The 27,737-nt window shown below is 39.7% G+C and overlaps 1 protein-coding gene across 3 annotated transcripts in view; it reads right to left on the reverse strand.

Moving 5' to 3' along the window:
- Window positions 1-312: 312 nt before the first annotated feature.
- Window positions 313-27,737, reverse strand: part of LOC136864297 (E3 ubiquitin-protein ligase Hakai) — a 232,004-nt gene continuing 204,579 nt past the window's right edge. For all 3 annotated transcript variants that reach the window (XM_067141089.2, XM_067141091.2, XM_067141093.2), the window contains exon 5: window positions 313-1,255. In XM_067141089.2, the coding sequence (XP_066997190.1) occupies window positions 461-1,255 (795 nt within the window). In that variant the 3' untranslated portion in view covers window positions 313-460. The remainder of the gene's footprint in view (window positions 1,256-27,737) is intronic.

Consider the following 27,737-nt stretch of genomic DNA (forward strand, 5'->3'; position numbering starts at 1 on the left):
TCTGAACTTGAAGCGGAGCCTTAACAAAAATCTTCTTGGCATAAGCAATAAATTTATCCACCTCAGGGGCAATGTTACAAGGTGAAACAAAATTTAATAACAATTAAAATTTTAAAATGCATCCACAGACTGCATTTTAAAACAAATGATAATGAAAACTGATTATGAATTCAAAACAATCAGTAGATCTAATTCACAATGCCTTATTTTCTTATAAAAGGATAGAAAAAAATAGATTAAAACAGAATATGGCATTGCTGTGAAACGAAATCATATTATGTCATTCAAATCAAAAGTTAAAAAAAACATATATTCAACATTAATAGATTCTTTATTACATAATAAATATACAGTACAATAAACTTTTGGTGATGCATAGCTCTTCTTTAAAAAAAGTATTCAAATTAATTCTTTGCAGCCAGCAATAACCATCCCCTTCTCAAAGACAGATCACATACCATTACCGATAAAAGGGAGGATTGTTTGAGGTATGCTGCCACTGTTGAGGAGGGGGAGGGGGAGCACCATATTGCTGTGTTACTGCTTCTTGATATTGCTGTACTCTCCCTGCAGGAGTAGAATTTGGAACACCCTGTGATCCATACTGCTGAACTTGAACTTGACCTGTCTGATAACCTGGTGTCTGGTAGTATCCAGGCTGAGGTTGAGGAGGAGGAGCAACAACGACTGGAGGGGGAACACCATATGGGCCATACTGAGGAGGAGGGGCCCCATGAGGATAGTGATAAGTTCCAGCAGGGTGAGGGCGTGGAAGATCCATCCGAATAGGATTACTATTATCTTGAATGGGAACAGTGATTAAATTTGTCCTCATATTAGGTAGTGGTGCATTAGTCTGGGGGTTGGGTTGAGATGTGGGATAACCAGCAACGATCATTGGAGGTCGATGTGGGTGTGGTGGAGCATACGGGGGAGGAGGAGGAGGTGGTGGAGAAGGCTGAGAGTGTGATCTACGATGGTGGTGGTGGTGGTGATGGTGGTGGTGATCAGAACTCGGTCCAGCTACCATGGCTGAGTGTTGAAGCCGTGGATCTCCAATCGATGGCTGAGCCACCATATGTGTAGGTTTCATTCGCTGTGCATTAGTGGTCATTACCATCATAGCATCCTGAACTGGAGGTTTAGTACTGCTGCTGCTGCTGCTGCTGCTACCACTTGTTACCACTTGTGGAAACTGGGCAATCTCAGGCATAGGCTGAACTGGGAGTGCAATGTGACGATGGTTGATGTGTGCCTGTCAGAAACAAAACAGTTGTTAAAAGCTACATACACAACTTTTTTCAACGATAGGAAGTAAAATAAAGCAATCAAAAACTGAATGTGAGCACTAACTACAAAAGCATTATTTCATGAAACAATGGAAAATTTCTCCAGAAATGGACTATATGCATAGAAGAAAAATAATCACTACCCACATCAGGGATGAACTGAATTTCATGCAGGAACCAGCTCCATGAACGGAGTTACACTAAAATAATGCCATACTGATAGAAGTGACTGAGGAAAGTGTGATTAACACTTCATTATGATGATAATATACAAAATCACTTTTCCTCTGTAATAAATAATCAGCCAATCTGTTAATAATGATGATGTTGGTTTTATGTCCCATGAGCTGCTTTAAGGGTTTCGGAGATGCCAGAAGTTGTCCCACAAGTGTTCTTTCATGTGCCAATATGTCTTCCAACATGGGGCTAGCACGTCGGAACACCTTTAAATACTGCCTGACTGAGCCAGGATCAAACTCGCCAACTTGGGAGTCAGAAGGCTAGCATTCTTACATCTGAGCTACTCAGTCCACCCTAGTCTGTTAAAATGGGCTTTGGGACAAAATGTGAAATACACTAAAAATGATGAGCAAATATTCCTAGTAACATTAGTAGTCCTATGCATCATATGGGGAATGGAAGTTTTGACAATTCTAAACATTCTCAAGGACAGCATGTCACAAATGTAAACAATATGATTCGGCTTAAGGAAAATCAACCTAAGAAATTCGACAGTATTGGTCCCCAAACTCCAAATGGATTTCTGAAAGACCTGAGGGTATATATTAGGGATAACAGAATACCTGAAGAGATATAATTGAGGACTGTTGAGCGATATTTAGATGGAGTTGCTCTTTTGTGGTACACAGGTTTCCGTTATAATTTTGATACGTTCGACAAATTCCAGACAGCGTTCTAAAGTAAATTTTGGAATTCTGAGAGTCAACAGAATTTAAAGAGCTGTATTCTCGCAGATATAACACTGCAGGTCCACTTAAATATTCTCAGTACCTACTTTGTGGAACAATTAGTTAAGTTCAGAGAATTGGAATCAGCTCCAAGCCAACAGGAACTCGTTCAGGCGATAAAGAAGCAATTTCTATCTGACATTCAGAAGGTATTAATCGCTGCTAAAGCTAAAACACCTATGCAGGCAGAACTGATACTTCGTCAATTAGACAATACCCATCATCACCAATCGGTACCACGGATAGCAAGGCAGTCAGAACACCAGGTTAATGTAGTTGACCATAACCAAGGAGATATGCCGGATAGGGAGGTTTCACAGATACCCAGATATGAAAACAGTGGGCAACGGTTCGAAACCAGACCAAACCAGGGCAGAAAGAATTGGGAACAGCCTAGGTATCATCTTGAAGTGTGGGATACACGCCGTGAGCAGTGGAGAAGGAATCAGGGTCGAAATCGGGGAAACTCACATCGTAACCGTAGATACCATCGTGGGAACGAACAAAATAGGAGATGGAATAATTATGATAATTCCAGACGTCCTGATCATTGGGATGGATCTGAAGAGAGAAGGGAAGATCAGTACATTAGAGAACTTAGGTCAGGTACAGAGCAGGACAAATGGAAGGATAGTATTCAACGAAGAGAAGTAAATACTGATTGTGTAGGAGCACAAGATATATCCAACACAGGAGCGATACTAAAGACGTACCATCAAGATAGGAATTTGAATTCGAATGCACCTCATTTCGACGGAAATTTGAATTCGTCAAAGGATTGGAAAGGTAAACCACCGAATTTCCAATAATAGTCTAGATAAATTCACTGGAGATGGACATGATAACACAGAACAACTAAACAGCTGAGCCTATCAAACAGTATATTTACGCCAGGAGGTGAGCAACCGCAGAAGAGGGAAGAAATATGAGAGCTATAGTTCAAAGGTCATGTTTTCATCAGACGTCAAAATTAGAAATTTCACCATCTGGATTATATTAAAATGGAATTCCTTTAAAATTCTTGGCGGCAAAGGAAAATGGCTTGAGAGTGGGAGAGGAAAACTATAAAAGAAGGGTACGCCATCTTGAAATTACCCATTGTGTCAATTGAATTCAAGAAGGGATGACGCGCTTCTCAGTAACTCCATAAACCAGCAATTGTAAGACTAAGTCCAACAAGGAAAGACAGGTTTTGGCCGAGGTGGATGTTGTATCCTCTCCAAGTAGAGATAGTCTTCTTAAGTATCACATAATTTTTCATGAACAGGTAATAGACAGTCATTCTGATGCTGCAATCCTGTAATTGAAGTATAAATAAATATTTATCGTGTTGTAAATTATTGCGTGTGCGGTCGGTATTCGACAGACGTGTTCGGTCCGCGAAACTGGCGTGTGAAGGGTATTTTTTGTCATTATTTTCAGGTGAATAAATCAAGGAAATGTTTGTAAAGCCACAGCCTGTTGAGATGGCTAAATAAAACGATTGAAGGACACTGGTGGATCTGTTATGATGGAAGGGGACATACATCTCAAGGTAGGCGAAGTATCACCTTGTTAAACTCTTTTATTTGTTTCATGATGTCAACGTTTTTTATTGTGTGTGTATTTGTGACACATTTTAATAATAATGCTATTTGCTTTACGTCCCACCAAGTACTCTTTTACGGTTTTCGGAGACGCCCAGGTGCCAGGATTTAGTCCCGCAGGAGTTCTTTTACGTGCCAGTAAATCTATTGACACGAGGCTGACGTATTTGAGCACCTTCAAATACCACCGGACTGAGCCCGGATCGAACCTGCCACGTTGGGACGCATTTTGGTCAGCCATTTTTATTTCATGAAATGTCAAAGAAATATGACGAAAGGTCATTTGTTTTAGTTCTGGGGTAAATCAGGGAAAATGCCGGGCTGAGTGGCTCAAACGGTTGAGGCGCTGGCCTTCTGACCCTAACTTGGCAGGTTCGATCCTGGCTCAGTCCGGTGGTATTTGAAGGTGCTCAAATACGTCGTCCTCGTGTCGGTAGATTTACTGGCACGTAAAAGAACTTCTGCGGGACAAAATTCCGGCACCTCGGAGTCTCCGAAAACCGTAAAAGAGTAGTTACTGGGCCGTAAAACAAATAACATTATTATTATTATTATTATTATTATTATTATTATTATTATTATTATTATTATTATTATTAAATCAGGGAAAGTCACGGAAATATCGTGTGAAGGGTTGTTGAATAGTAAATTTGATGGTTGAGAAACGATGTAATGTCTAAAAGTAGAGTGTCGTTTCCGTGGGTTTATTTCTGTATTTGTGGTTTGTCAAAGTTAAGTTATTAATTTGTCGTAAAATTCTGTTCGACGTAATAACGAAATTTATGTAAGAGAGGTCCGCGATTACTCATTTTCAGCTGACGTGAAGGCACACCGTCGTGTTAAGTGATATAAATTTTTATTGAAGGAAAGTTACGAGGCGAGGTCGATAAAAAATTTCGTTTACAGGGGATTAATATTTCAATGTCCGTTAAAAACTCCGTAGAACTGACGAAATAAATTACCGGTATAGTAAAATGTTTTGTAAGTAATGTTGTGAAGTCCGGTTTGGAAATACTAGGTCAAGATTTGCAGAGAGAGAGATGGTTAATTGTCACAGAGTGTTGTTTGAGTAACAGCGATGTGGGTCAGCCGATAGAAATATTCCATATTAATGTCGTCGAGATTTGTGGTGTTTAAGAGCAAGTGGTCAAATATTGCAAAATGTGAGTTATTGTAGGATTGTGAATCAGGTTGGTGAAAGCCTGTAGGGTTCATGCCGGGGTGTTCAGTGTAGAAACTCGAGGAATTATTTTTGTGTAATTTTTTTTTTTAGATGGGATGGGATTCCACGTGAAACCGTAGAACCGTGATGGATAAGAATATTTGAGTGACGTCTGAAATTAAATCTCTTCGCATAATCTATGTGGGCCAATAATTGTATTTTTGTGAATTGCTGGCGAGATCGAGTTCAGTTGTTTTGTTTTAATGCCAGTTAAAACAACTAGCAGACATGTGCTTCGTTTCAAGATAAGCGAGGTGAGAGAATTTTGAGTCCCGCTATTCAACCAACAGTCGAGCCAGCTCTCTGTTAGAATAACCTAACGTTATCTTGTATTTTGTCATTGATGGTAACGTGTTTGAAATCAGATTGCATTCTTTAGAATAAATTCGTTTAATCGAGATTTGAATTTATTATTGAAGCGACGGAAATTAAACAATAATGCTCTGATATAACCTTTTCCAGGGATATCAAAATTAGAGAATTGGTAGCAACATTGTTCGAGGGATGCACAAAACCTTATTTTAAATGTCACAAAGCGATGTGATATGGAGTTGATTATTGTTTTACGTTGTGTTTTATCTGTGCAGATTGTAGTATTTAATGCTAGGATTATCCAAGCTTATTAATAAATATTAGGTTAACGTAAACTTATTGTGTGACGTCATGAAATAAATAGTGCTGGAAACAATAAATGTATTTGCGTTTCCAGCCTCAACGAAGAAGCAAGCAAGCAAGCAAAGTTACCTCCGTACAGGCCAAGGAGGCCCTTGGAGGAGTGGAAGGTAAAGGCTTCCACCATTGTTAACCTCGGCAAGTGATGGGGTAGAGTGGTTAGCTCTACGCTCGGCAGCCTTTGCCCCCAGGAATTAACCTAGTACTCATTTTTGGTGTAGGCTGAATGAACCTCAGGGCCATATGCACCTCCGGAAGTGGAAATCTCGTTTCTTAAATTTTACGACTTCCTGGCGGGGATTCGAACCCACGTCCTTCCGGGCGAACCGAGCACGCCTTTACCGCCTCGGCCAGGCAGCCCCTCTCAACGAAGAAAGTGAACAATAAATAAACAAAATCAATTTAGAGACTTTTAAAGAAACTATTCGTTCGGACAGATATAATTTGTTGTTAATTAGGATTATGAAATGATTTCAATTTACTAAATTATTATTATTATTATTATTATTAATTATAATAATTATTAATTATTAATTTATTATATTAATAATAATAATAATAATAATAATAATAATGTTATTTGCTTTACGTCCCACTAACTACTCTTTTACGGTTTTCGGAGACGTCGAGGTGCCGGAATTTAGTCCCGCAGGAGTTCTTTTACGTGCCAGTAAATCTACCGACACGGGGCTGACGTATTTAAGCACCTTCAAATACCAACGGACTGAGCCAGGACCGAACCTGCCAAGTTGGGGTCAGAAGACCAGCGCCTTAACCGTCTGAGCCACTCAGCCCGGCATACTAAATTATTAAAGTCAGTGAAATCGTATTTGAGAATTAAGTTAAACCCAAGTGAATAACTTGAAAATGTATTCTGGAAATCTTAGTTTATTTTGCTGGGAAAATTTCAACTTGTTAACGTAATGATTAAGGGGACTTGTTCGACAACAAAGGACTTTACTGCCACTAGTGTTGTGAGCGTTTGTTGATGTTGTTATTTTTTACTTTGTTTTGTTGAGCATCAAATGTGCTGGGGATTATTAAAGTGGAAACCTTGGTCATCAACTACTATAACATAATTGTGTTCAGCCTTCAGGCTTAGACATTTGGATGGTCATGGGGTCATCAACCTCAGTGACTTAGATTAGGGCCACCTGCCATTATAGCATCATTTTCCTTGCAGTCATCATCCACAATGACTTTAACATAAATTACAAAATTAGATGTCGGTACATCACATAGTCGCAGGTTACATTGATTCAATTAAGGGTCCATGCCGTACAACCACTGTGTGGCAAATACCAATTGGACTGCCTTAATTATACCAAGAGTCCAGAGTTCGTGCTACGGGGGCTGGATCACTACGAATAATTATGATGGTACATGCAGTCTCACATGGAAGCCGATTTTAAGGATTTCCAGACTTTCTGTATTTCACTCTTAACTTAAGACAGTGGTTTCTAGTAAGGATGCCCCTCAGGCAGTTGAGTTAAGGCCTCAAAAGCCAGTACCTTTCATTAGCGTTATAACTGTCATTGTTTATTTGGTTTAACGAACAAGATGGAGTTCGTTCTAAAATAATATGTGCCCTTTAAACTTCATTTAAAATTTATTTGAATAAACATCAATTTCTTAGACTTGATTCCTCTCATTTAGTAGATAGTTTAAGTTACTGAAGCCCGGCTCTTACCTAAACAAGTGACTAAGAACCCGTAAATGATCCAAGAGACAGATCTCATGCTGATTGCTAACAGGTAAGGAAGGTAGGTATCATTTATGGACCTTAAAGGGTCATTACATTCTTCTCAATTTAAATAATACATTCTCATTCAGTTCTTCATTTACATTAAATTTGCTATTTTCATTCAGTGTCAGATAATTCCACATCCTTTCCAAATTATCTATAAGTTTATCCTTTTGAACTGTATGTAGGATCTTCATGTCTATTCCTACTTACATAAATTTATGATTGTGCTCTTGCGGATGTTCACACATTGCTGAGTATCTTCCATGTTTAATGGCATTAACATGCTTTTAATATCATATCTCCAAGCTCCTTCCTGATTATCCAACAAAATGCTTTTTCCTTTGACTTGATATGCAATAAACTCCCTATTTCTGATATGTATTAACTTTATTAATTTCATTCGTTTTAAATAAAAATAAAATCATTATCCGTTTTGTACAGATTTTGATTCCTTGTTTTGTTTTTTTGTTTTTTCCTTTTTTTTAATCTTTGCAAATCCCTTCTTTTCCTTCGTTAGACTTGGTTTAGGTTTGTTGATTATTTTGTTCCTTTATTCTAATTACGTACTGCTTGGATTACACATTCTTATTTGCAATGTCATACATTATTCTCAACTCAGTGTCAAAATTCTGTTTTTTTAATGGGACCCTAAGTGCCTTGTTGAGCAGACTGTAAAATGTTGCTTTCTTGTGATCGTATCGGTTTGTGTCTCTTTCCAGAAAATTTAGTATTGAAATCTACTATTACTCCTAATTATTGTGATATCTAAATAGCTTAGAGATCTATCTTCTTACCCCATCGTGAATTTAATATTATCATCCAACCCATTCACTAACCTTAACAAATTATTCAGTTCTAATTTCCACTCATCAATAATAATAAAAATGTTTTATTAGATTCAAAGAAGCCTGTGTAAATGTAAGCCAAAATACCCGATGCTGGAGATCCCATAGCCAGTCCTTTATATTGATAAATCAGTCACCACAGACCTGCATTTCGGGCAGTCGTCCAGGTGGCAAATTCCCTATTTGGTTTTTTCCTACCCTTTTTCTAAATAATTTGCAACAAATTTGGAAATTTATTGAACATCTCCCTTGGTAAATTATTACAATTATTAGGTAAGTTGGCTGTGCAGTTAGAGGCGTGCAGCTGTGAACTTGAATCTGGGATATAACAACAATAACAATAATAATAATAATAATAATAATAATAATAATAATAATAATAATGTTATTTGTTTTACGTCCCACTAACTATAATTTTAAGGTCTTCGGAGTCGCCGAGGTGCCGGAATTTAGTCCCGCAGGAGTTCTTTTACGTGCCAGTAAATCTACCGACACGGCGCTGTTGTATTTGAGCACTTTCAAATACCACCGGACTGAGCCAGGATCGAACCTGCCAAGTTGGGGTTAGAAGGCCAGCGCCTTAACCGTCTGAGCCATTCAGCCCAGCATATCTGGGATATAGTGGGTTCGAACCCCACTGTCGGCAGCCCTGAAGATGGTTTTCCATGGTTTCCCATTCTCATTACAGGCAAATGCTAGGGCTGTACCTTAATTTCTTTTTTTGCTATTTGCTTTACATCACACCAACACAGATAGGTCTTATGGCGACGATGGCATAGGGAAGGCCTAGGAGTAGGAAGGAATAGGCTGTGGCCTTAATTAAGGTACAGCCCTAGCATTTGCCTGGTGTGAAAATGGGAAAGTACGGAAAACCCTCTTCAGGGCTGCAAGCTCACAGCTGCATGACTCTAACCGCATGGCCAACTTGCCCGGTGTACCTTAATTAAGGCCATGCCCGCATCCTTCCCACTCCTAGCCATTTCCTATCCCATCGTCACCATAAGACCTCTCTGTGTCGGTACGACGTAAAGCAAATAAAGAAAAATTACAATCCCTAACTCTCCTTCCATAAATTAATATTTGTTCCAATTTGTCCTCTTGAATTCCAACTTTATCTTCATATTGTGATCTTTCCTACTTTTAAAAATACCACGCAAACTTATTCATCTACTAATATCATTCCACGCCATCTCTCCAAATGACAGCTTGTAACATACCAGTTAGTCGAACAGCTCTTCTTTCTCCCAACTCTTCAACAAATCGAGCTGCATTTCTTTGGATTTTTTCCAGTTATCGAATCAAGTAATCCTGGTGAGGGTCCCATACACTGGAACCATACTCTAGTTGCGGTCTTACCAGAGACTTATACGCCCTATTCTTTACATCCTTATTACAACCCCTTAATACCCTGAAAACAATGTGCAGATATCTATACCCATCATTTACAATTCCACTTATGTGATTATACCAATGAAGTTCTTTCCTTGGTACTTACAGTGAACCCCTTAAGAAACTTTCACCATATCAACACAGTAATTAAAATTGAAGACTTTTCCTATTAGTGAAACTCTCAACCTGACTTTTAACCCCGTCTATCATCATACTATTTATTGCCTACTGTCCATCTCACGACATTGTCAAGGTCTCTTTGTAGTTTCTTACAATCTTGTAACTTTTTTATTAATCCATACAGAATAACAATCTGCAAAAGGCTGTATCTCTGATTCCAGGTCTTTACTCATATAATTTATATATATATAAGAAAAAGGTCTAATAATACAGCCCTGAGGAATTCCCCACTTAATGATTACAAGATCAGATAAAGCTTCACATACCGGCACTATATTATTGTCACTCTTTTGTCTAGTCCAATTATACTCATTTTTGCCAGTAGTCTCCCATGATCTACCCTATCAAATGCCTTAGATATATCAATCGCAATACAGTCCTTTTGAACTCCTGAATCTGAGATATCTGCTTTATCTTGCTAGAATCCTACAAGTTGAGCTTCAGCGGAATAATCTTTCCTAAACTCGAACTGCCTACAATCAAATGATATTTTGCAAATATGTTTAATATAATCAGAAAGAATGCTTTCCCAAAGCTTACATGCAACACTTCAAATTGACTAGTCAGTAATTTTCAGCTTTATGTTTATCACCCTTTCCTTTATACACAGGGGCTACTATAGCAACTCTTCATTCATTTGGTATAGTAATTAAATAAGTACTTCAGATATCCCCAGAAATCTTATTGATTCCAGCTGCTTTTCTATTTTTCAACTTTTGTATATTATTGTAAATGTCATTATCATAGATAAATTTGAAATATATTTGTTGAGGTAACATATTTAATTGATTAAAAGTGCAAGACTACAGGTTAATATCTGCATGAGAAACGCCATCGTAAATGTGCCATGCTGGTCCATTAATAACGGTGCAATCACTTGACTGTTGAATGCAGTCATGCAAACATGCATGCATTGCCACACAAGTGCCAGATGTCAGTTTGCGGGATGGAGTTCCATGCCCGTTGCACTTGGTCAGTCAATACAGGGACGGTTAATGACAGTAATGGATGACGCTGGAGTTGTCGTCCAATGATGTCCCATACATGATAGACTGGGGACAGATCAGGGAATCGAGCGGACCAAGACAACCTGTCGACACACTGTAGAGCACGTTGGCCTACAACAGCGGCATGGGGGCGAGCATTATCCTGTTGGAAAACACCCCAGGAATGCTGTTCATGAATGGCAGCACAACAGGTCGATACACCAGACGAACTTTCACATCTGCAGTCAGGGTGCGTGGGATAACCATGAGAGTGCTCCTGGTGTCATAGGACATTGCTCCCAAACCAGAACTCCCGGTGTAGATCCAGTGTGTCGATGCCATAAACAGGTGGAATGCAGGCGCTCACCTAGCCGCCTCCTAACCAACACACGTCCATCGCTGACACCAAGGCAGAACCGGCTTTCATCGGTAAACAGAACAGACCTCCACTCCATCTTCCAATCACTCGCTTGACACCACTGAAGTCGCAGGCACCAGTGGTTTGGGGTAAGTGGAATGCATGCCGCAGGGGGTCTGGCTCTGAGCTGTCCTTCAAGCAACTGATTTCGAACAGTTCGTTGCATCATTGTGGCACCAAATACCGCTCAAATTGTTGCTACAGATGCAGTCGGCTGTTCCACAGCCATACGCTGAATATGGCAGTCCTCCCTCTCGGTGGTGCCACAGGGACGTCCGGAGCCCGGTCTTCTTGCGAGCGTACCTTCTCGTGACCACTGCTGCCAGCACACATACACAGTGGAGACATTTCTGCCAAGTCGTTCTGACAATAGTGTCGAAGGAAAATCCCCCTGCACGTAGTCCTATTATACGGCCTCGTTCAACCGCAGTGAGCTGTTGATACTGGCCTCTTTGCCATCGTAAAGGCATTCTTGACCCACTCACAGTCACTCCATCCAATTCCACAGGTAACTAACGCGCTCGCACAATACAGCCTGTATTTAAAGCAAACCTGATGTGCAACATCACAGGGCTGCTACTAGTGCCACGCTAATGCGATTTGCGGGAAATTTGAATCAATGTCATCTTTCGGATGTATAAACACGCCTACCAACGTTCCTTAATCTAGCATCACCCCTTCTTTGTGTTTGGATTTTTTTCACGCTAGTGTAACTTGCTTCACATTTGGTGCATTTTGTTCAGTATACTCCTGAATGGTTGTATTTATTGTTTTCATTGACGGATAAATTGGACCCTCACATAAACTTTACAATAGAGACCGAAACAGATCATACATTAAATTATCTAGACATATCTCTCACCAGATATGAAGACCATTTAATGTACAAAATATACAGAAAACCCACTCAAACATCAAACACAATAAAACGAGTTTCCACCCATCCAAACCTCCATAAAAAAGCAGCCTACCATAGTATGGTATATAGAGCCATTAATACCTCCTATATGATGAAGACCTAAATAAAGAGCTTAACACAATCCAAGAAATAGCTAAATAAAACAGATATAATAAAGAATCAATAAATAAAATTATCCAAAAAATAAAACATCAGCTGCAATCAAAATTAACTAAAGAAGACAAATTAAAGAAAGATTATGTAACTTTCACGTTCAATAATGCCAATGTCCATCTCATAACTAACATATTCAAAAGACGTAACTTAAGAATAGCTTTCAAAACTTCTTACAATAATGCTACTATTCTATGTAAAACCAAATCCATCAACAAAAACAATAAATAAAACCTTTTGGGAGTATACCAAATGAAATGCACCAAATGTGAAGCAAGTTATTGGCATGAGTTTCTTTACCTGCAACAATGAACATATAAACACTGTTAAATACAACCAATTTTTCTCCATAGGGCAACACATAGAAGAATCCAAACATGAATTTTCCAATACTGAAGGCGACATGGAAATTCTGAAAACAATTTCCAAGGGTTCTTTGCTCAATATCTTCGAAGGATTTTACATTAACATGGACCAGTATACCAATCCAAACTTTAATCTCATTGAGATTATGAACGAAACCCACATTCTTTTTGATGTAACCATTACTCTGTTAAACAAATATTTATTTAAAGAACGATAATAAACAGAAACCAAAACACGCAATCAAGACTCCACAAGACACACCCCCTCCTACCCAAATCCTTCCTTCTGCTCCTCCCCTTTTCCCCTCCACTGTTACAAACACCAGTCCTCGCCACACAAGGAGCAGTATACGACACACTCCCCAAAAGCATGCGAGCAACCGGCTGGATACAAGAAGAGGGCAAGTCAAAATATACTTGCACTCAAAATGCATATTATATAGACATTCTCTAAATTAAAAAAAACTTTTCTTTCTTTTATTTTAGACATTCTGACAAATCATTGAATGCTTCCAAAAAATAGCAATTTATGTAAACAAAAGCAAAGGGATGTTCTCACCATTTTATTTCAAAACATCGAACAATGAAACCCACAAGACAAATCTGATGTCGCTAAGCACTCAGTTATAACAATAAGATTTTAACTCATTTTTAGAGGGGTAATCAATATATAATGCAACCCATCTTATTTTTCGGCCAATTTCGGTTTTAAAATTTGGAATTAAGTTTGGGAAATCTTTGAATATTCCCACTTCATCTCGTAGAGTTTCATTAATTTCCGAAAGGGGGTAGCACTATAAATAGCTTTCAAAATGGCGTCTGTAACAGAGGTGCGTACCGAAGAGAGAGCCTTTTTTAATTTCTTTTTTCAGAAAACCAGGACACCGCAAATATTCATAGCGCTTGCAGAATGTCTGGAGACCTGGCAGTGGACAAAAGCATGTTTCATTATCACAACAAGGTTGAGAAAACCTGTCTGATCTCCCACGTGCCAGCTGCACACAGCTGTGATGCCTGCGAAGCTGGAACATACTGACACCCTTATTCGATGTGACTGACAAATCAAAACATCTCACTGCCGAACTTGACATCTCTGTTGGTAGTGCTGACACACACATCCACCAGCTGGAGTATTCAAAGCTTTGTTCCCGCTGGGTTCCTCGACAACTAACGGAAGACCATAAAGAGCAAAGAAGAAACATCTGCACGGAATTGCCCGTTTGTTATGAGGCTGAAGGTGACAATTTCTTGTCAAACATTGTCACAGGCGATGATGAAACATGGATTCATCACTTCGAACCGAAAACAAAAAGGCATTCCATGGAGTGGCACCACACCAACTCTCCCATGAAGGAAAAGTTCAAAACCGTACCCTCAGTTGGTGAAGTCATGGCTACGGTCTTCTGGGACTCTGAAGGAGTTATGCCGTTTGATGTCCTCCCTCGTGGTGAAACGATCAACTATCAAGTGTATTGTGCTACTCTAGCGAAATCGAAGAAACGACTTCAGCATGTTTGTAACCACAAAAATGCAAACAAACTTCTCCTTCTCCACGGCAACGCAAGACCTCACACAAGTCTGCGCACCCGACAGTAGCTTACAAAACTTCAGTGGACTCTTCTTCCTCATCCACTCTACAGCCCGGATCTCGCGCCTTCTGACTTCCACCTGTTTGGCCCAATGAAGGATGCACTTCGCGGGAAGCACTACATGGATGATGGGGAAGTTATCGATGCAGCACGACATTAGCTCTGACAAAACAATTGCATCACTTGTAATAATTAGCTCTGAAGTCGACCAGTCGAGTGGTACCATGCAGACATACAGGCCCTTAATTATGGTGGCATAAGGCTTAGCATTGTATGAAAACTATGTTGAAAAATAGGGTATTGTAGCAAAAACATTGGGGAATAACATGGTGTATTTAAATCTTTATTAAAACCAAACTGTTTTTATAAAAAGAATGTGTTGCATTATATATTGAACTTCCTTCATACGCAGTCTTTGGTGAAATGCCGTGACCATCACATGCTCCTAGACCATGGCCTACAAGCCCAGAAAACACTGATATGACTTATGAAGCGGGCAATTTTCAGCCTATACAATACCTGTCCCTGGTCTGTGTGCGCACGTCGTGTTGTAAGGTACAGGATCTTCCTATCTATGCTAGCTTTACGGTTCATTCGGGGTACTCGTAATGAATTAATAGCAGCGCTCACAATTCCTGCCATTTTATAGCTCGCAACTACACATCAGAACTATTGTAAATATGGCAGATTGCATAAAACTAGATCGCAAAGGGCGGGTTTATTTATTTAATCGTGTCAGAAACATACACTGTATCTTACAATAACATCAGGACAATAACTAATCTGATGATATAACCATTAATTATTTCTGATGAGGGGTGGGTGAACCATCCGGTATTGATATTACTCCACAATATACTATACAATTTGGTAACCCCATTATCATCTTACAGCATCTCACACTTTTCCCCTACCCCCCACAGTTCAGCTCCATGTAACATTCGATTTTTCACTACAGCTTGTAGAACTATTTTTTGAATCTTATAATCTATATCTGGAAATATATTTTCAAGAAATTTAATTACTGATATGCTGCAAGATCCTTCCATTTTGCTTGCTTCATCTAGTGGATGCATTCCCCATTTATTTCCTATATGTATTCCCAAGTATTCTAATCTATTAGCGACTTCTACTTTACAAGCATCTATGATCCATAGTTCATTCTTTGCTTATTTACTGCCCTTTTTACAAATCAAAACTTTTCGTCTTACAAATAATAACTTTTATGACCATTTTTTTTTTGAAAATTCTGCCACAGCAATGAAACTTTTCCGCATGCCTCTAGCTATTAACATCATCAGAAGCACATTGTCTGCAAAAATTAGGGCTGGTATTTCATGACTTAGTATAACTGGGCTCGCCCAATTATCTCCTCCAGGCTCAATTATTATATAATTGATAAATAACAAAAATAAAATAGGATATCGCTTACACCCTTGTTACAGACCCAATTTAGATTCTATTTGGCCATATATCACCCCATCACCTACCCGAATACTACACTGCACACCTCCATAGATGGCCTCAACGGAGTGTATCATCTTTTAAGACACCCCTATCAGGCATGATATCCCGACCAATGCTCACCCGCTGAACGTGTCAGAGGCTTTTTCAAAATATACAGCATATACACATATAAAGCAAAAGCTCAGAAGTACTGTAATTTGCTGACTGGACGATTCACCTCACTTGCATGGAAAAGACATGAAATTCTACGATCATATAGCATGAACGGATGACTCCCACTTGACCAAGAAAATCTTTCACATAATCAGTGAAACCCAACAAACCAAAATACGCTGGCTGGTAGACACCCAAAGTGACCACACAGAAATCAATATTAACCCACTGGCAACTACATGGACTACATACCGGCAGAAAATCAATACATATAACTACATAGCCAAGAACCCAACAGGAAGGAATTCAAAACTCAATCAATAATGTTACTTGCTTTACGTCCTGCTAACTACTTTTACGACTTTCGGATACACCGAGGTGCCAGAATTTAGTCCCGCAGGAGTTCTTTTACGTGCCAGTAAATCTACAGACAGGAGGCTGACATATCTGAGCACCTTCAGATACCACCGGACTGAGCCAGGATCGAACCTGCCAAGTTGGGGTCAGAAGGCCAGCGCCTCAACCGTCCGAGCCATTCAGCCTGGCTTTTTTTAACTAAAAAAAAAACGCATGGATGCAAGAAAGAAGACAGTGCCAAAGTGAAAGGATCAGGAAGTTCTGCAAAGATAAGAAGAATAAGAAAACAAGTGCTAAGTAACGGTTCTATGTGCTCCTTAGAGGGCGAAACAAAATGTATGTATAAAATTTTCCTACATTCCATTTAATATACACTATATACCTACTGTATTACTGCTTTTACAATTGTAATGATATCTTCTGTTCTGCTATCTTTCCTTAAACCGCTTTTGATAACTCGAAAGGATGGAAATTTCTTCCGCCCATTTCATTAGCCTGTTGGCCAAAATTCATGTAGATAATTTGTTTAGAGGATCATATTAAGAAGGGAAAGATCTAGAAAAAGGCATTAGTGTTGATTGGACCACACTATTTGAGATTCTGAAGGTAATTCGGATCCGAACAAAGTCAGTTGATGCAGGAAATATTACATTAGGAAATGAAGTCTTAAAGGAAGCAGATGAATTTGTTACTTCGGTAGTAAACTAACGATGGCAGAAGTAAGGATGACATAAAATGCAGACTAACACAAGCAAGGAAGGCCTTTCTTAAGAAATGTGCTCACTTCGAATATCAACAAAGAAATTAAATGTTATTTGAAGACTTTCGTCTGGAGCGTGACACTGTACGGAAGTGAAACATGGACAATAACTAGATCAGAAAGAAAGAGAATAGAAGCTTTTGAAATGAGGTGTTAGAGAGGAATGCTGAAGGTGAGATGGGTATATCGAATCACAAATGAAGAGATACTGAATCAAATTGGTGAGAGATCGATTTGGCTCACGTGCTGCCCCAGAACACCGTGGCCATCATCTTCCTAGCAGATGGTGTCACCTTTAACTTCTTCATCCTTAGAGAGGATATGCGTTTCCACTCCACTGATGACCGCTTACTGCTGGGGGTGTAGTGGTGGATCCATGTTTCGTCACCCATGACAATGCGGTGAAGAGAACTTCCCTTCCATGGAGAACCATTGCAAAAATTGCAGACTTGCCCCCATGTGCTCCTCATTGTGTTGGTTGGACAGATTTCATGGAACCCATCGGGAGCACAACTTTTCGGTTCTGAAGAATATAATATTATAAGTTGAAAACTTCATCCTTGTTCCATACTGACACCAAAATTTAAATTATAATGGTTGAGGAAATCCATCAAATGAGTTAGTATTACAAAATGCGCCATACTTCAGCACCGAAAGAAAAGATTTCATATAACAACTTGCTAAATGAATTTAGACTTTCATCATTATGTAACAGAAGGGATATTCTGCAACAAATATACATGTACAAACTCATAAATAATATGAGTGATGACAGTGAGCTACTCCCTAGAGTGAACTTTAATGTGAACATCATGAGTTTATGGAAAAGACAAACGTTTCACTGCACACACTCTAAAACAGCCAGCCACAAAAATTCTCCATTGGTTAGAATGTGTCATCTATTTTGTTCCGGGGTTTCCATGGCTGACAGAGGGAAAAAAAGTGCCTGGGGTGAATGGGTGGAAAAGGAATTAACAACAAATTTTGAAATTTAATTTCTTTCCTTTTTTTCCTAATTTAAAATCGATAAATAGAAAATCTGAATAAATAACAACCATACAACAAGCTCATCAGCTACAACAATATAGTGGACTTAAAAGTCAGAATATCAGGCACAAAATTTACAATAGTTAACAGTTTGTTTGATTTACACAGAAAAGAGCGTTATTGCCCTTGACAGGTATAATATTTTACAAAGAGCACGTTTTGCTCTTCGAAGATACACTTGTAGGAGTCTGCACTCCAACTATATCATAGTCCAGCCTCACAGAGGCATCAATTTCTAATAGCGCACTTACAACATATCGGTTGTCCTTGACTGAAGTATTTACATAAGGTTGCCCCAGAGGTAGGCTTAACTTTCTGTTCCTCAAGGGAACTTCATACCAGAACCAGTTCAACACACCACAATCAATTTACAGGGGCATAATTGCCCATACTAACTATCCTTAATGACAAAAGAAAAGGCTGGTTACAACCGCCCATAAACAAAATGCAAAGAAGCGAAACACCTGCACTTCTTCTAGAAAAACTTAAAACCCGACAGTAAGTGGGCTCATGGCTCAAAGATACAGAGGCTAAGGCTATTCTACAGCGGGGTGACTAAGTAAGAAATATTAAATATCAAATAAGTGTTAAGAATTTTAGAGGTTTTGAAAACTGTAGTCACCCCATGCTAAGTTGAATGGGAACCAACCAAAGGTAATCACTCTTTGTTCCCTTACAATACAGATTTCCCAGTAGGGAATAAAATAGCGTCCACAGACTTACCGCAAATTCTACATTTAAAGCACCAAATTTAGAGCTTTACATAAATAAGAGGTTGAAACCTTCCCCTCAAGCTATCTGCAGGAGCAATCACATATTCATGAAAATTCTGCCATTACCTTGCGTTGCTAGGCCTTCCTAATGCCGCTCACAACCCCTGCCACCTTGACACGCTGCACTCAAATGACTGGAGCAATCAAGACAATATGGCCCTAAAGTGCCCAGCTTTTATAGTATTTTTGAGGGGAAGTTTCCAGAACTCTTTACTGGTAGGCTGGATTCTTGTACACAAACCCCAAGTTTAATTGGCTAGAGAAAATATTTACAAAATTCCGATAGGTTGATTGCTACTGAAGAAGGAACCAGCAGAAGTGTTGACAACATTGATACATGAACAAAACTATCTTCAGAACCTAAGGTTCACCAATTGTAAAAATGAAGTTTCCTTTAAGAATAAATTATCCTTGATCCCCCCAGAGGTGACTCTTAAACCGATGATCGAGACATCTAACAGTTGAAAATCAAGGTAGCTTGTAATACATCAGTTCAAGTCAGACTACATAGATGGCCTTATAGAAGGCACACAGTTTAAATGGCCAGAGAATGTGTACCCCCCCCCCCCCCATCCCCCACCCCAGCACAGACCTCCACCACCTAAGGTTTTACAATGGTATGAACAGCTTTGAAATACATCAGTATATCAGGATAGAGAGTCTATTCTTGTTTGTTTGTTGAAATAAGGTAGTCTTGATAGTATTTCTGAAGTAGTCCACGTCCGGGCTATAGCGCCCAAGGTTGACAGGCAAGTGAGGCCGCCACTGCCGATGTTAAGATGCAGGTGGTCTGACTCCCTTGGTACCCTGAGATACCATCCTCCCGATATACCGAGGGCTGAAGCCATGGTGATGGCAGCCAAGGACCAAGTAGCATGGTCCAGTCCAAGGAGAGAGTGGGAGGTTGAGTCCAGCATCCCAGCATCTCCCTATGATGAGAGTCCCAAATAAAGCAGTTTATATGGAGTCTAGCCCAGAATGAGGCAGGCCCATACCCCACACTGGCATCTCTCCCATGTTGATATGACGTGGCCTCAGATGAAAGTTGGGCACTGTGACAATCAATTTTGGGGCAACAGTAACCGTTTCTCAGACGGTACTACATATAGTGTAGATATGGTTAGCGACTTAGGAGGATGGCACACCGAGTTTCTGACTCAGGTTTGGAGGCAGAGGCTTTAATGGCAAAATGGTTTAGAATTTATAGAAGGGAAGGTTTTTACAAAATAATTTTACCAAACAAAACGAAATTTAACCTTCAGGGTACAAGTTAATAATTTTGACCAAGAATACATTTACATACATACTTTTTGATAAAGAAAAGGGGCCTCCTTATGTTTACTTCTATTAATACTTACTGTAAACTTACGAAGATCCTAAGAAAGAAATGTAATTAATTCAGCAACTTAATCACTTGGTGGCATATAATGAAAAAGTGAAAGGGGTTCATGCTGGCTTTACTTGAGACAGGTGAACACAAAAAATCCTTCCGGTCTCTGGATTACTCACTAAAAGGGTGACAGGAGTCAGAAAATCTAGAACACCACAAGGTCCACGAAATCTGGGGGCAAGCTTGCTCGCAGGAACAAAACCTTGACCATGACCTGATCTCCAACCTTTAAACTGGTGGGTTTTGTCCACGGTCATACATCATTTTTACTTTCTTACGAGATGCCTTAAGATTATTTCTAGCCTTTCTCCATAGATCCCGGATATTCTCTGGATCTATTGTCTCTGGTAATAGCTCATTGATTGACCGCAAATCTGACAAGGGAGTGTTTGGGACAAACTTAAACACAACAGATATTGGAGAAAACTTGTGGGACTCATGAACGGCTGAGTTAAAGCTAATGCTAACCAATGTAAGGATGAGTCCCACCGAGAATGATGTGGAAAGCAATAGGAGCTGATCGAAGATTTTGATTAACCTACCATGCTAGAGATGGCTGTGGGTAAAATGCCGATGTGGTGACGTGAAACAGATCAAAACAGAACTTACAAAATAAATTGGAAGTGAATGCCTTAGCATTATGGGAGACAATATATTGACAGGATTCAAAAGATGCAAATACAGAACTGAGACAAGAAATAGTAGTTTGTGCAGTGGCAAGCCTGGTCAGAAACAGCCATGAGAATTGTGTAAAAACACACACACACACGAATGAATTTATTCCTGTTCCCTTTCGACTGCGGGAAGGGTTCCGCATATTCTATGTACAATCGCTCCATAGGGTGAGAGGCTTGGTGTGATGACAATAGCCCTACTTTGGTAGATGTGGACTTGCTAATCAAACAAGGTTTACAGGCTTTAACCAGTTCTTTAATTTTGCCGCCCATACTCTTCCATATAAACAGTTCCCTTATCTTCTCTCTGGTTTTTAAGATGGCCAGATATCCCCCTAATGGGGTCTCATGGTAATATTTGAAAAATCTTAGGTACTAAAACTGCTGGAACAATTTTCATCTTTTGATCGTGCCTTGAGACACAACACAGGACCACATTCCTCAAAACATAAGGGACAACATGTTCCCCAGAAGAAAGGTTTTCCGTGATGGGAGCCAGCACAGGATCTTCACAGTGATATTTACCTACGTCATGATATAGCATAGGGACATCAGTCAGAATGGCACTTATACCGGAAGGAGTGGAAAGAGAAGGCGGAGGGCTTTCCTCTGAGTCAACAGAATTAGAATCACTGGAAAACATTCGGTTTAACCCATCAGCAACCACATTCTCAGATCCCCAAATGTGTCGCATGTCAAACTGAAAGGCTGAAATCCTAATGGCCCAGCGGACGATGTGCCCAGTACTATGGAGCCTGGCTAATACCCACCTTAGGGCCTGATTGTCGGTCTCTAGGTCAAATCTGACATGCTCTAAATAAAGGCGGAATTTTTCTACGGCAAAGAGCACGGCCAGTCCCTCTAACTCAAATATAGAATTTTTGGTCTCTTGAGGCGACAAGGTCCTAGATGCATAGGCGATGGGATGTCTTCAGAGTTCAGATTCCTGAAGAAGAACTGCAGTGACTGCCGCTTAAGACACATCGGTCTGTGCAAAAAATTTGCTAGAATAATTTGGCACAGCCAAGACAGGTGCATTGCAGAGGGCTAATTAGAGATCCTCAAAAGTGGCCTGTTGGGAAGGGACCCATTTGCATTTGACACCTTTCCTGCAAAGAAGATTCAGGGGTGCTGCCCGATTAGCGAAGTTGGGGATTAATTTTCTAAATAAATTTACCATGCCAATGACTCTAGCCACCCCTCTAATATCTTTGGGAGGCCTAAAATTACGGATGGCTTGCGTTCTGGAATGATCGACGGACACTCCAACAGGTGAAACAATATGCCCTAAGAAAGACATAGATGGTTTAGCAAAGGAAGCTTTTGACAACTTGACTGCCAAACCTGCTTTATGAAGGTGTTTCAGACCTTCCTCTAGATGAGCTAAATGTTTTCAAAGGTCTCAGAAAAAATAACATCATTTAGATAATGGTAAAGATACTCAAATTTAATATCAGAGAAGACCCTACCTAGCAGCCTAGTAAGAACTGCTGCGCCTGTGGGTAGCACAAAAGGCACACGGTTGTATTCATACAGGTTCCAGTCAGTAACAAAAGCAGTCGGATGTTTAGATTCTTCCACCAGAGGCATCTGATTATAGGCTTGGTTTAGATCTAAGATGATGAAGAAGTTAGCCCTACAAAACCCAGAAAAGCATAAATGCAAGTCAGGAAGGGGTATAGATGGTAGAACAATCTTAAAATTCAACGTCCTGTAATCAATTACTGGCCTGAAGCAGCCTTGTGGTTTTGGTATCAGAAATACAGGTGAAGAATACACCAACTTGGAGGGTCGAATGATACCATCATTCAACATCTTGTCTATAATTTCCTTGAGGGCCTTCATTTTAGGCAGAGATAGCCTATAAGGAGGAAATCTTACGGAAATCGAATCTGTAACCTCTATCTTGTACTCAATCAAGTCGGTCACCAAAAGATTTTCCAAAAACACGTTGGAAAATGACACAATTTACAAATGCAGTTAGCCTGATCCTTAGATAGATGCATAAGGTCTAATGCCATCCCACACTGAGGAGGCGAAATAAGCAAACATGAAACAGAATTACATGTCAAAATGGGTATATGGACATTATTACCAAACTTGAATGAGCACGACTACTTTTGAAGATCAAGCACCAAACCGGAGTAAGACAGGAAATAGGCTCTTATTATTACAGGTCGACAAATTTTTAGCAATGAATAACTTAAATTTCCAAGTAAATTTTGAAATACAAATTTTTGCATGGCTTAGTCCTAAGATTTCCAATGGGGAAGAGTTAGCTGAAACACATTTTACAGCAGAAGAAACATATTCAGGAAATTTACAACAGTATTTCAACTTGGAATACCATTCTTCAGAAATAATGGACACAATACTTCCTGAATCTAAGGCAGTAACAGGTTCATTGTTTATTTCAATTTTGATGATGATGATGATGATGATGCTTGTTGTTTTAAGGGGCCTAACATCTAGGTCATCGGCCCCTGATGGTACGAAATGAGATGAAATGCAATGACAAAATAAAAATCCAAAATCCTCCACTGACCAGAATTCAAAGCGTGAGGACGAAAAATGAATGGATGGATATGAAGTTAAAACAATCGGTGGAGCCGACCCACAATGCCACAGTCTCAGAAACTGACGGAAAACAATAGTAATACTGACCAAGGGACTGCTTCTAGAGCTAAATACTGAATCGACGATGCTTGCAAGCTAAAGGGGTCCAAAATATAGGTCATCGGCCTCTCATAATGGTACTTATCGCTTGGAAAGTAGAACCATGGTATTTGACATGTTGCGGTACTAATCACAAGTATCGTAGACTCGCGGTATTCCACACATTATGGTACTACTCACAGGTAATGAAATTCGCACATGTAATACAGACCTATGGTGTTTTACATATAGCGGCACCATTTACAGGCAACGCAAACCTATGGTTTTCATCACATAAGTGTACTAACTACAGGGACTCTTACTATCCCGTGGTGTTCCTTATATAGTGGGTACTAATCATAGGCAAGGCAGAACCCTGGTGTGGCTCATATAGTGCTACTAACCACAGGTACCGTAAAAGCCTGACCGCACGGTGCTCCTGATCACAAACCTATTTGGTACCTAACATAGTGGTACTACGTGCAAGTAATAGCGACCCATGGGGTTCCCTGCATGGTGGTACTAATCACAAGTAGTTTCATGGTTCTAATCCAATCATCCCTTGGTCTCCCCTTTTAGTCACCTCTTACGACAGGCAGGGGATACAACGGGTGTATTCTACATGTGCGTCCCCCACCCGCAGGGGTAGTGTGTTTGGTCCGCAAGAGGTATTTTATTTCCCTCAAGTCCACCGGCAAGCCGGTTAGGACCCCCCTATCTGCCACCTGGGACGCGCCACGTGGGAGTATCACCTCTCCCCCTGCTACGCCAGCGTAGTAGGTTCGTGGTATTTCAATTTTGATGAAGGGCACATATCCAGGAGTATTAGAGGTGATTTTCACGCACTCTTTAGGACCTTCAAAGAAAGTTTTAGACTGTCTTCCTTCCTCAATACGTGAAATAGTACCATCAGATTTCAACTGGGGGGGGAGAACTTAACTGGGCACTCAAGTCAAATTGAGTTGCTGTTGATACTAGACGTAGAACAAGAATTACTACTATTCTGTAATTTACAATTCTTAGCCAGGTGTGTAAATGATCTGCATTTGAAACAGCCTGAAGAAGACGAACGTTCATTCTTAGATCCACTTGTTTTCAACAGAGGACACTTATTTCTTAAATGGTCTGCAGCCCACACGCATAACATTTGGGGGGGAGTGAAAGTTCGGTGAGAGGGTGGCCGAGAAATATTAGAAGGTGGTGGGTCCCGAGCGACTCGCAGAGTATCAGCATATTTTACTCCTTCCGCAGACACGGACATGGCCCCAAGTTCCTTAACATTTGAGGACGGGAAGCAAAACACAAATATGACGGATAAGAGGGCGAAATCCCTTGAATGATAGTTTGTACAATTTGACCTCCGGAATAGTGCATAGCAAAGACTCTAGTGTAGAACTTAATATCCTGTATAAAGTCAGCTAGATTTTCATCTAGCTTCTGGACTCGGAAATAATATTTCTGGATTAGAGATGACAGAGCTCTCACAGGAATAAAGTTTGCCAACAAGTGAGCATGGAAGGTTTCAATGGAACTCCTTTCCGATATAGCCTCAACAATCTTGTCTGATAAAACATCAACTGTGTAAGGATAGATTATTTGTCAAATTTGAGAGTGCGAAAGGGCAAATATCAAAGCATGGAACTAGAATTCTACAAGAAATTTTAAGAAAGCTATGGCACCATTAGTGGAGTTAACGGAAAATCTAGAAATGCCCTTAAGCAACGTGGTTAAAGGATGGGTGGGCTAAGCTGCTAAAGCCTGGGGATATTACCAGAGAGGGCCCCGGAGGCTGAGGAAAACTGAAAACTGCGTTACTAATATATATTTTAAAAAAGGTGGAAGATGATGATTGACAATGGGGTTAGCTACCTGTTCTGATGGGGCAGAAGCTTGTTGTTGCTCGAACGATTCTCCACTATCAGAAGACTTATTTGGGTCCTCTTCCGTGTTCATAGTTAATGGGGCAACATAGTCACTCTTCCCACTAACAAACCCAGACAACAATTGGTTCACCTTGCTGGACAGCTCAGAAATATGTTGGCACAAGGAGTTAGCCATACTGGAATGTACTTCGCTAAGCTTAAGAGAACAGATTGCCCATTCTATTATAAAAATGAAAGAGTCTAGACTGAATACGTTTAAGCTAAGTTGGTTACCAGAGGGTTCACCTCCTTCAGAAAAAAGCACAACAGATGCAAGGTCAGCAGTATTGGTGGTGATCATGGATAAAGCCTCACCAACTTCCTTTCCTCCACAAACAGGAATACAAATAGGTAAATAAAGAATCTTCGAGTCTAGATGCATCTGTCACAACCATGCCACCAGACTGAACCTTTCTAATAGCTAATTCATAAATGATTTCTTCCTTGCGCAAATACCAAGGAGCAAGAACCTCCCTAGAGCCAGACATAATTAAAGAAATTTTGGGAAAATTTTGAAAAATTGCTGCTTGTAATCAGAGAATTGACTTTATGATGACTCTTCGGAATCTTCATGCATCATGTGGAAACTGTAGATTCACAGAGATAACATCTTCTGATTAAAATCAAATACTGTACCATTATTTAGTAATTAGTGTAAATAAAAAATGAGTATGACAGATTTTTGTTAAAATATTATGCTAAGAGAAATTGTATTTCTTAATAATGACATTGATATTATACTTGGTATGTTGGGGCAAACAACAAGCGTACAAGTTTTGTTGTATTATTTATCATGTTTGTTTTTCTTTCTCTTGTTTTTCAATGTTTTGAATACTGCTTTCTTGTTGTTTATTCTCAAATTCTGTTCTTCATAATGTGCATTATGATGTACGAAATCCACCTGTAAATGGAGTATGTCTCTGTTGGTGGTATATGTTTAATTAATTAAATAACTAAATAAATAAATAAATAAATAAATAAATAAATAAATAAATAAAGAAGTTTTTTCTACAATTTACTTTACGCTGCACCGACACAGGAATGTCTTAAAGTCTTATGGCGACGATGGGATAGGAAAGGCCTAGGAGTGGTAAGGAACCGGCCGTTGCCTTAAAGAAGGTACAGCCCCAGCATTTGTCTGGTGTGAAAATGGGAAACCATGGAAAGAAGTAAGTAAATAAATATAAGCCCAGGTTTCCAAGGCTACAGCTCCATAAGGAACAATACAGAAATGCAGGATTTAACAGGTGTGAACATCAACATTTTTACATTATTACCAAACTGTAACATTTCCAAAGTATGTTAAGAAACCAGATTATTAATTTTTGTAGTATCATCACCATATGTGGGATGTAAAGCACCTTGAAAATATTATGATGATGATGATGCTTGTTTAAAGGAGCCTAACATCTGGGTCATCGGCCCCTAACGATCTGAAATGAGATGAAATACAATGACAATTCAAAAGTACAAAATTCATCCACTGACCAAAATTAAAAAAACATGATGATGAAGAATGAATTTAAAACATTCAGTGGATCTGACCCGCAATGCCTCACCTTCCCAGAAATTATATGAGTGACCAAGGGACTGCTTCCAAAGCACAATCCTAAATCGATGATGCTTGTTGTCTAAAGGGGTTCAATATCCAGGTTAATGGTCCCTCATAATGGCACTTATCGCTAGTAAAGTAGAACCATGGTATTTCTCAAGTTGCGGTACTAATCAAACTCACGGTGTTCCAAACATTATGGTACTAATCACAATTTTTTTGCGTTGTACAGGTAACTCAGATCTATGGTGTTTCTCACATAAAGGCACCATTCATAAGCAACACAAACCCATGGTGCACCTCACATAGGTGTACTAATCACAGGGACTCGTACTATCCCGTGATGTTCCTCACATAGTGGGTACAAATCACAGGCAACGCAGACCCCTCACATAGTGGGTACAAATCACAGGCAACGCAGACCCCTCACATAGTGGTACTAATCACAGGCAATGCCCAGACCCCTGGTACATAATGGTACAAATAACAGGCAACGTAAGCCCGTGATGTTCCACATATAGTGGTACTAATCACAGGTACTGGAACTCCACAGTGAACCACTCTCTGCTGCTACTAATTACAAACCTATTGTGTACCTTATATAGTGGTACTACTCGGAAGTAAAGGCGACCCATGGCTTTCCCCGCATGATGGTACTA

This window comes from Anabrus simplex, chromosome 2, assembly GCF_040414725.1.
Source record: "Anabrus simplex isolate iqAnaSimp1 chromosome 2, ASM4041472v1, whole genome shotgun sequence".
NCBI lineage: Eukaryota > Metazoa > Arthropoda > Insecta > Orthoptera > Tettigoniidae > Anabrus > Anabrus simplex.